An 11,076-nucleotide genomic window follows, 5' to 3' on the forward strand; every position below is an offset into this window, starting at 1 on the left:
TTAGTTTTACCTCAGCACCTTTTCTTAGGTATAGAATCTTTGTGACACCTAGTTTTTGTATGTTACTGTACTGAAGGTGTTCCCCACATAGAGATAACGTAAAAGGAAATGAAATAAAAAATGACCTGACTACAAGCTAGGGCTTCAAGTAGCAAGGCAACTATCCTAACATTATGTGTTTGTCTGAAATATACGGTTTCATCTTAATGCACTCTTTATCGTTTTTGTTTTACTCACAGCTTCAGTTAACACAGAAAACTACAGTCCCACAGGAAGCCGTTAGCATTATTGTCCCAATCATTTATGATATGGCTTCGGGCACAACGCAACAGGCAGACATTCCCAGGCAGCAGAACTCTTCCGTTGCTGCTCCCATGTTGGTTAGCAGTATTCTAAAGAGGTTTGCAGAACTGAATTCTCCACGACCAGGTACTGTACATATCCAGTAGACAGAACTCAAGAAGTATTCAGACTTAAAAATAAGTGAGATTTAGTTTTAGTGATTTGTAATGCATGTCTTTGTGGAGAGAGGATCGATCAGCCTTTCTTAAGGTGATCTGCAGGTCCTGATAGGGTTAATTTATGTGTTATTGATTACTATTGAGACCATACCAGTCATTTGTGCCAGAGGGTTGTATTAATGGCACAAGCTAGTTTACTGTTTGTCTAGGAGGTAGAATGCATGTATTTTGCCATGGCTTATGCTACTGCAGTCACAGCAACATAGTGTTCATGAGTGGACTCAGTGTAAATAACAATTGCAATGCTGTGGTAAAACATCTGATTTCATGATTTACCATAGATTAATAAACCATTTCAGTAGAATAGCATAAAGATATATTCAAGCACTGATCAAACACTGTCCCTGTATCATGAAGAATGAAAAATGATCTGAGTGATTGTTTGCTGAATGTAGGCTCTACCAGTGTTGTAATGGGTGCAGTGAAAACTTTCACTTTCTACCAAATGTGCTGTGAAGCTCTTGCATGTAAGTTGTTCGTAAGAATGAGAATTGTTTCAATTTTGCTGCAACGTTTTTATTTAACCACTTAAAAAAAAAAAAGTGTGTTTTTAAAACATACCCCAATAAGGTTTAAATGATGAACTCAAAGGCTGAATTCTGCTTCTGTTCTAAGTACACCTCTACCCCGATATAACGCGACCCCATATAACACGAGTTTGGATATAACACGGTAAAGCAGTGCTCCGGGGGGGCGGGGCTGCGCACTCTGGCGGATCAAAGCAAATTTGATATAACGCGGTTTCACCTATAACGCGGTAAGATTTTTTTGGCTCCCAAGGACAGCGTTATATCGGGGTAGAGGTGTATTTATATATCTTAATCTAATTCACAATACTTTTGTTGTGCTTGATGTTTTATTTGGAATGACAGAATTTTAGAATGTTACCATTGTAAATTGGTAGGGATGTACCTATTTATGAAAATCATGCCACATTCACATTAATATTGCATTTTCTGTTATATTAAACTTATTAGCAACGTAGATGAGTGGGGGGGAAAACAAACAAGGCTTGGGCAAGGCTTCCCAGACCTCATAGGGTCCTCTACTTTAATTCCTTCTGTGGCTGGACTCTTATCCTGTGTTAGACCCTTTCTGAGAACTAGCAGGATGAGGAAGAGGGAAATTGAACTCTCAGAAATAACTTGAACTTGCACTTTCATTTTTCCAAGGGTCACGTGTGAGAGATCTCAGTCCTACACCACCTCCCCATTTGTAGATTTAAAGATAAATAGGTTTGGGCACTGTATTACTGAGCATGATGTTACATATAACAGGATATGTTGGTTCCACTTGACTAACCAAACATAATTGTTTGTTTAAAATTTAATAGGTGATAATCTTGATGTTTTGGAATAACATCTTACACAGTGATAAATATTTTTTTACAAGGAGTTTTATCCACAGTATTTCTGTACACAATAGATTGGAATGCTCAGCTGGGTAAATAGCACTCCTTCAAAAAACAGAGTTCATTGAATGTATCAGAAGAGCAAGTTCTCTCTTAAGTACTCGTGGGGAAAAATATAGATATTTCTCTGAGCCTAACTGTAGCATCTCAGTTCCTGAAGTTATGATTAAATGAAATCCACAGTAAAATATTGTAGGAATGCCACAGCATAGGGAACAATCTTCAAAGCTACTTGGTATGTCCAAAATTGAGATATCTGTTCTTTGGTAAATTGATCAAGATAGGAAGGTGGAGCTCACCAGTTTTTGTAGCTGTGACCATAGATCTTGATGAAATGAGATGGAATACAGCCCAAGGAACAGAATGGGGACAAGAAAAAAGTGTATCTGAAAGGAGCTCATGTCTTCGAGTAGGATCCTAGCCAGTCAAGGAAATATGTGGAGTAGGGTAGGGGACATCCCTATGTACTTGAGCCCCATTTTTACTAGGATATAGTGTCTGTATTGATGTGGTTTAAACAAAAAAAAAGGGGGGGGGAGGTGTCTCTCTGCTGGAAACTTTTGAAATGCTTGGTGCAATTTGCTGCCATTGTAAAGGTTTAAGACCTTTGGAAAGATGTATAGCTGGGTGGAGAGGGTTCTCCTTTTGTCTCTTTTTGGAGGGGTAGGAAAAGGTTATACCTGTTCCCAGTGAAGGAGAAGGATAGCTAGCTGGGGACAGATCTCTTTTTTTACAGGTGTGAATAGGGGTTTCCTTGCTGGGACATCACTTTTGACAAATGCTATTGCAGCTCCACCCACTAGTTGGAAGGATCCGGAGACCCAGAAACTTCCCAGCAAGGCACTAGCTCCTTCTGCTGGTCTCACTTCAAATTCCCCTGCTTGGTGAATTTTCACCACACCAGCCAGAGTGGAACGGGGACTCCCCATGTCAGGGAAAAGAGGGAGAGCTTCCTGTCTGGTTTTAGCCAAGGATGGAGAATTGCACTCCCTGTATTCTAACACCTACTTCCGATCCATTGTCAGAAAACTATAGTTGTTGCAAGAATGTATCCATAAATATGGTTTAGGAAAATGCCTCAAATTGTTTAATTTCAACAAAGACAAATACCTATTGTCTGAATGATTGTGACTATAGCTGATAAATGTTCCATCTTTGTGGTTACAAAAACATACCCACTGTAGGAATGTGATTTGCAGCAATAAAAATGACAGGAAATGGAAAGATTGACTTACCTGTGTTATGCTCACAACTGAAGTATTTGAGGAAGGATGAGACAAATGAGATGAACTGATTAAAAATCCATGAAGTAACACTTATGGTACTATTTACACTTACTGTATACTATAATCAGTGTTGCCTCATTTTGGCTGTATCTTTTACCTTGCTCTCTCTTTTTGTGAGAGAGTGTTTTGTACTCAACTTCATTTTCCTTTTAATAAAATACTAGTAACTGAAAAGTGACTTTTTTGGCAGAGTTTTATTTTCAGGTGCCTATTGTTAAACACTGCCTAAATCTTTGTTTCCCTGAAACATTAACTCCTAGTGAATACACAGTGAATCTCTTCCAGGAAAGACTTCCACCACCACCTCCCCAAAAGGAAATCAAATACCAATTGTTCAATAAAAGATTAACTTTGCATTGAAAAAAGGCAGAGAATCCCAAGAGAAACCATATTTTGTGGACCAATGTGGTTAAGCTTGTGCCTCGGTCCTGCAAGCTATCCTGCGCAGGTGGAACCTGTGGGGATGCCAGGGTTTGCCTATGTGGAGGAGCTTGTAGGACCAAGGCCTTCAAACACTTCAGGTTTTTTTGTTACACTTCACCTGAGGTAACCTTTTCTAAATATCTGTTTTTCACTGAGGTACTTCATTTTATTTAGCCAATTTTTGCAGCTGGGTGTACGGTGCAAGGAGATAATGACATGTCCAAAGTCATGCTGTGACTGTTTGGTTCAGCAGTTGGGATTAATGGCTCCCAGTGCACTCTGCTCTAATCACTTAGATCACGTCCCTCAGCAGCAGAACATAACAGATCTTAATTGACACTGCTTAAAAAGCCCAAAGTTAAGTGGAGAGGAAGAATGTATCCCGAAGAACCTGACTAGGCAAAAACTTGTTGTTTTAAACTCTTTATTTTTTAAATTGTACCATACCCTTTTGCTGTACATTTCCTGATGGAAAGGAATTAGAGAACTGTGTGGCATGAGATCTGGAGTCTTGCTGGAATAAAAATGAAAATTTCTTGACCTTGGCTTGTGGTGGTTATATATTTTTATATTTTTGTCAAATTCTTCTAAAACAACTGTTGGGGTCATTGAAACTGATCTGCATAAGAGGTTTCAAATAGGGACATTTTGGGGAACTTGTTGCTGGACTGGTTGAAACTGTTCAAGAGCAGGGGTTGATTTTGAAGAATTTCCCATCTCAAAAAAATGTTGAGAAATTTTGAACTTGTCCATGTCCCACTTTGACATTTTTGAAACAACAGTTTCATGTTTTGTGTTAAATTTTGAAGTGAAAAGTCATTTCAAGTTAACTTAAGTGAAAAGTTTAAAAAAAAATATATTTTGCATTTCGATTTTGCCTTTTTATCCTGATTTTTAGGATGGGAATTTTTTTGACATCTTAGATTCTTGTGGGACAGGAAACCATTTCCCACCCAGCACTAGTTTTAAACTTCTTGATTTTTTTTAGATGTTTAGTTGCTGCTCGTAATCAGCTACTATATGTAAACTTCTGTCAATTTCTTGGAAGTTTTTATGAAACCAAATCTGATAAGGTGCAGCACTCGTAAGCTTTTTATGAACAGGTTACAGAAGAACTAGAAATTCCTTGTATGATAAATCATCCCATGGATTCATGAGACTCAAAAGGTATTAAAGCCTTAATTTAGTTTCTGGCAGATTTATGGCTGGCCAGACACTGTGCTGAGAAATTCAAGCTGAAATTACTTTACCTGACATATTCATGAATTCTAACTCTTTTGGAGTGAATGGGTTTGGAAACTTGAACCAGAGATACAAAAACAACATTCCTGAAATGACACATTCATGCAGGCTAAGTCCCTGAGGTCAGTGGAATTTGCAAGTCTTAATTAGCACTGTCTTTAAGGCTCTTTCCCTTCTAAGGCTAAAACCATAGTCTAAACAATCCTTTAACACTAGTAAACCTGCCAGTGTGGGTAAATCCTAGTTGTTTAGACTATGTTAAAGTATTACATAGTATTTAAAAATCAGAAAGCACTATGTGAGCCCCAGTGTGGAGCAAGCTTGAGTAGCATACTTTGCTTGTTACAAATTAAATTGAATTAACCCCTGATTGTTTAATTCATTTTTTTTTTCTCTGTCATGCTAATTTGTATTTTTTTCCTTTTCCAGGTGAATGCACAATATTTGGAGCTGTTCGTGATTTAATGGTTAATCTTGCCCTAACCCCTGGTGGGCGCCCATAGACACTTTTAAAACAAGGCTGAAAAACAAGAGACTCAGCAGCAAAAATCAATCTCTGAAGTAAAGCCTTCAATTCAAAAAAGGAGAAAAGGACATTTTGACATGTCACGTTTTTTTAAAGAGCTAAATATATTAAACTGGGAAACTTTCAGGGATGCACTTTCATCAAATGATCATCAACCCATAACTTTTATATAGTGCTCTTGTATAGTGTGTTTTAAGGGATACATTTCAGACTAGGTAATAGATTAAAGTGTCAGCTTGCCGCTAATAGATTTAATATTCTGTTTTATACTAAGATTATGGAAAATGCCAAACTTGTTTGTTTTTGTTTTTTTCTTACGTTTTGGTGTAATAGAATTGGGTTGGTTTTTTTTAAGACAGATCTGTCATTTTGAATACTGTAAAACTGTGACAAACTTTATATTGAAACTGTATTTTATTATTACTGCTTTGAATCTTTAAACAAATTATTTGGGCTTGTTGTAAACATGACCCCAAAAAAGCAATATTTAATAAACTAGATAAAAAACCTTAAACTAAGATTGTATGATTTCCATGAACTTCTCCCCCTCTCTCTATTTTATCACTTTAGGAAGTGAATCGTAAAATGTTTGACTAAAATTTGATATACATGTTATTGTCTTAGATGTGACACATTTTATAATTAAAAATACTATCAGTTTTTTTTTCAGCCACTTCAGATCATTTGCCTTATCTCCTACATGGCTGTTTGCGTTTTTGGCCCCATCCTTTCTCTGCCCCCAACCCTGTGGAAGAAATAATTTTGCTCCCCAACAATGACTTCTTCACTCTGCCAATAATTCTGATTATTTTTAAACCTTAAGGAAACTGTACTTAAATAGTGTGTCAATTCTAGTTTATAAACACTATTTAAAATATAAATTTAGTTTGTTTTTATCAAAGTGAAAAGAAACCAAATATACATAGCAAAGGCCACGTGATATAGTGCGAGTAGGCATTTTTTCTCAGTGCTCCTGCATTTTTGTTCTGCCTTTCATTTTAAAGACTCCACCCACCCACCCACCCATACTGCAGTCACTATTGAAATCCTTAATTTTGCATAGAATGTTGGAATAGGGGTCAGATGGTGGAGGGAGGAGAAGTAGAAGAATTACAAAGCAATCTTGTTTTCAAATTGTGTTCAGTGAAGTTGGACAAGCTGATTCAGGAGAGCTGAAGTTGACTAAGAAAAGTGAAGAAATAACTTCATATTTAACTTCTCAAGTTGGACACTACATTGGGAAATTGGCAAGTAAAAGGAAGGTATGAAAATGTTTGTCAGTCTTAATCAAGATTCTGAAATAGGTCTATTGACTACTCATTCATCAAGAATCAATTCCAAACTAATTTTAAAATTCCTCCATGGGTTTACTCTTGCCTGCTTTATGGACTTTCTGTTTCTACTCCTCTCTCTTTAGCAGCTGCTTCCTGGGCTTTCTACATGCATCTGTCCTTTTTGGTGGAAGAGCCATCTCCTCTGAAGTTCCTGCTATCTGGAACATCCTTCACGTTGGTCTCTGCTTCAAATTTCAGCTATTTTTTTTCTTCTGTGTATATTGGTCCCTTTCTCTTGTATTTATCTATTATGTAAAAGATGGTTAAACTCTCTACACTTGAAACTTTTAACCTAGTTTATTCATTCAACACCTGTCTTCACATCAAGGTTGAAATTAGAAACTAGATGGGGGATGCACTAAAGATGTCTGCAGTAGAACAGAACTGGAGCTGAAAAAGTACTACATCAGATACTAGACTGGGTTACTATTCATGGTGTGATAATTCCCATATTCACTAGCTGCCTGCCCTAAGGAACCAGCTTCTGGAGAAGGGGGTGTGATCACTGTTTTACTAATGTTCAGGGACACGAGTGCTGTAAGACAGAGGGCTTTGGACGGGTTGAGCACTTTAGAAAGACACTTACACCCACTTGCCACACTGAAGTATGCCCAGAACATTGTTATGGAAAGTTTTGGCAGTCCATTTGAGTAATTGAGAATACTGCCTTAGAGCACAGCACTTTCTGGTACTTTCTGACTCTGTTTCAGACAAAGCTGCCTACTGACACAAGAATGAGATTGACAATGGAAACATAGGGGGCTGAATTAAGGTATTTCCTAACTTCTGAGTGCTTTGCTTGGCAATCTTAACAGTGGGTTTCACAGATATTTGCTGACAGCAGAGGAATCATGAAATTCAGGTATCCATTCCGTGTTCTGGAGGGGAATGTGCTCTAGTGGGCAGACTCTGCTCATTTACCCCAGGCTTGACTCCTGGCCCATCCTCTCCAATCTGTTTTTCTCCTCTCTATGCCCCACCACTGGCCACTCGTCCAAGTCCCCAGTCTCTACACCTTAGGCTTCTGATCCTGGTCCAATCTCCTTGCCAGTAAATCCTAGTCTTGCTCCTCCGAATGTCTTGTCCCAGTCTCCTTGCCTAGCCTGTGCCAGTTCACTCTCCAATCCCCCAGTCTCTCTCTCCCTTCTCCACTCATGCTCCCTGTCACTTCTGGTTCCCAGTCTCCTCCTCCAGCTTCTCATCTAATCTGTGTCCTTCACTTCTCCTGGATCCTTGTCCCAGTCTCTGCCCAGCCAGCCAATCTCTGCCCAGTTCTCCCCCCATATTCCAGCTTGTCACCTCTCTCTCCTTGCTCCATTAGTTACCAGTAGTCCTGTCAGCCTCAAGTCCCAGTCTCTATTGCCCAGACTTCTTGTCCCAATCTACTCCCCCACCGCCCCTCCCTCACAACACCCTAAGTCTGAATCTTGTTGTCTGCATTTGAATCAGGAAGCTTCATCCTCCATGATGCTTTGGTGCCAGCAGGAGGTCATTGTGAGCACAGGAAGGACGGGCTCTCTGCTCTCAGTTCTGATACCCTACCCAACCTTAAGCAGCAATGATAGTGAAAGTGTGGCTTTGCTCCAGTAGCCTGGGGCTGGAGCAAGCCTAGCTGTTCTATGGAGATGTTGCAGGTGTAAAAGTTGTGAGGAGATGGAGCGTGCTCATAGAGTTTCTGTTAAGCTCCAGCAAGTCTCTGAGCACATGCAAACTGCTGTTCTTCTTTGAGCAGTGTCCCTGTGGGCGCTCCACTTTAGGTGAATCTGTGCCCGTGCACTTGTAATTGCTACTAAAATTCTCCAGTGCCTTCTTGGGTCACCCATGGATGCCACCACATATGCCGTTGCCACCACAGTGGCCTTACTGGAACCCATGAGCAGCATACTGCCAATGCTACCCTAAGCCTCCCAGTCCACTCAGGGAGAGGTCAAGGCATTTTTCATCACCCTCTGTACCTGGGCCCTCTGGACCTCTGGAAAAGGCAGTCGAGGAACTGGAGGAGACTTCAGATTAGGAAGTCATGCCGCCAGATGCCAATTTTACATCCTCATCTCCGGATGAAGCTATCATGCCCCCACCACCCATGACAGGGGTTGACTTTAAACTGTTCCAGGAAAACTTTGAGGATTGCAGATTCCCTGGAGATACTGTTGGAAGAAGTTGTGGAGGACCAACATAAGTTGTTGGACATCCTCCAGACTTCAACCTCCTCCAAGATTGCCCTCCCAATAAACGAGGCTCTTGTGGACCCAGCCAAGACCATCTAGCAGATCCCAGCAACAATTCCGCCCGTCTGCAAAAGAGCAGATAAAAAATACTATGTCCCTTCCAAGGGGATGGAATTTCTATTTTTACACCCCACATCAAACTCTCTGATGGTAGAGGGTGTGAACAAGTGGGGCAGATAACACCATTCCAGATCCACCCAATATGACAGGGACTGGAAAAGGTTGGACTTTTTTGGACGTAAAGCTTACTCTTAAGCAGCCCTACAGTTTAGGGGCGCAAACTATGAAGCACTAATGGCCAAATACAGTCACTCAGATTACTCAATGTCCGTCTTTATTGAACACATACCTGAGGACAAAAAGGAACAATTTAAAGCATTTATATCCATGGATCAACTTCTAGTTCACACAACTTTACAAACTTCATTGGACTCTGCAGACATGGTGGCACATTCCAGTGCCATTCTCATAGTAATGCAACAAGCTTCCTGGCTCCACCTCTCTGGTTTTCCGAAAGAGGTACAACCATCTGTGTCCTGTTGGAAGGCCCGAAGCTGTTTGCAGCCAAAACACAAGTCCCTTCACACTTCGAAGGACTCCTGAGTGACACTCAAGTCTTTGGACACACACACACACACACACACACACACACACACAATTGGGCAAGTATTACTTGATGCAAAGATCTAGATCTGCGACCTACACACTCCCTCAGAGGCAATGTGACCCACAGAGGCAGAGACCTGCAAGACGGAGACCACTCCCTTCCCAGCCCTCGACATCCCAATAACTTACCTGTAAACAACAATATTGAGGGTTTGGTCAAGGGCCAGAGACACCTGCCACTTTTTCTATTGCTGAACCCATCCAACACAATCCATCCATTCATTTCTCCACCTCTGGATTGAAGGTGGCCTTTCTCATCACTATCACATCCACCCGATGAGTAGAAGAACAGGGCCCTCATGCCACACCCCCTACACAATATTTTTCAAAAACAAAGTTACCCTAAGACCAGATCCGAATTCTTACTTAAAGTAGTTTCCTCATTCCATTTGAATCAACCCATCCATCTCCCTATCGTTCTTCCCAAAACCTCACGGGAATAAACAAGAAGCAATGCCTCACATCCTGGACATCCAAAGAGCGCTAGCATTTTACATTGAGAGGCCAAAGTCTTTCAAAAAGTCACTAAAGTTATTTCTTTCCATCACAGAATGATCTAAGGGGGATGCCATATCCAAACAGAGGCTGTCTAAATGGATCTCCAGATGCTTTTACCTTTTGGTATCGCCATCAACAGCTACAGCCCCCACCAGGGACCCGAGCTCACTCTGCTTTGATAGCCTTCCTCAACAATGTACCAATTATGAACATTTTCAAAGCAGCAATCTGGGCATCAGCCCATATGTTCACACAGCATTATGCCATAGAGCAGCACTTGTTGTCAGATTCTGTACTCGTAATTGTGGTTTGATCATCTGCCACGACTGCAACTCTGAAGCCCCTTTCTTCCATAGAGGGGCACTGCTCTACAGTCACCTAAAGTGGAGCACCCACAGGGACGCTCCTTGAAGAAGAGAAGGTTACTCCCCTTGTGCAGTAACTGAGGTTCTTTGAGAGAGTTGTCCATGTGGGTGCTCCACTACCCTCCCTCTTCCCCTCTACTTGAGAGTTTTTTTTGCACCATAGACTAATAGAGAGGAAAGCGAGGGAGAGTTGATTGCACAGTGCTATGTAACCATGTGAGATGGCACAAGATGGGGACAGTGCATGTGTGACCCAACCAGGCACTGTTGTTAAAAATCTGATTACAAGTGCAGGGGTGCAAGTTCACCTAAAGTGAAGTACCCACGGGGACAACCATCTCGAAGAACCTCAGTTACAGCACAGGGTGAGACACCTGCCCCCTTCCCTCCCCAAGTCTCATAACATGGTCAAATTTGGGGGTGTTTTCACAGGGATGATAAAAGGCACATCCCTAACTCAAAGGTTCATCCCCTGCCAAATTTCAAGTCCCTGCTCCAAAGCTTGGGAACACGAGTTTTTCAAAGAAAAGATTGCCAGCATTTTTTTAAAATGGCCAATACATCATTCCCAACCCT

At 40.9% G+C, this 11,076-nt stretch overlaps 1 protein-coding gene across 2 annotated transcripts in view; it reads left to right on the forward strand.

Moving 5' to 3' along the window:
• The window catches only part of MED14 (mediator complex subunit 14), a 67,733-nt gene extending 61,806 nt beyond the window's left edge, over positions 1–5,927 (forward strand). For both annotated transcript variants that reach the window (XM_054005780.1, XM_054005789.1), the window contains exons 30-31: positions 240–429; positions 5,313–5,927. In XM_054005780.1, coding sequence (XP_053861755.1) covers positions 240–429; positions 5,313–5,386 — 264 coding nt within the window. In that variant the 3' untranslated portion in view covers positions 5,387–5,927. The remainder of the gene's footprint in view (positions 1–239; positions 430–5,312) is intronic.
• Positions 5,928–11,076: the final 5,149 nt, after the last annotated feature.

This window comes from Malaclemys terrapin, chromosome 1 (genome assembly GCF_027887155.1).
Source record: "Malaclemys terrapin pileata isolate rMalTer1 chromosome 1, rMalTer1.hap1, whole genome shotgun sequence".
NCBI lineage: Eukaryota > Metazoa > Chordata > Testudines > Emydidae > Malaclemys > Malaclemys terrapin.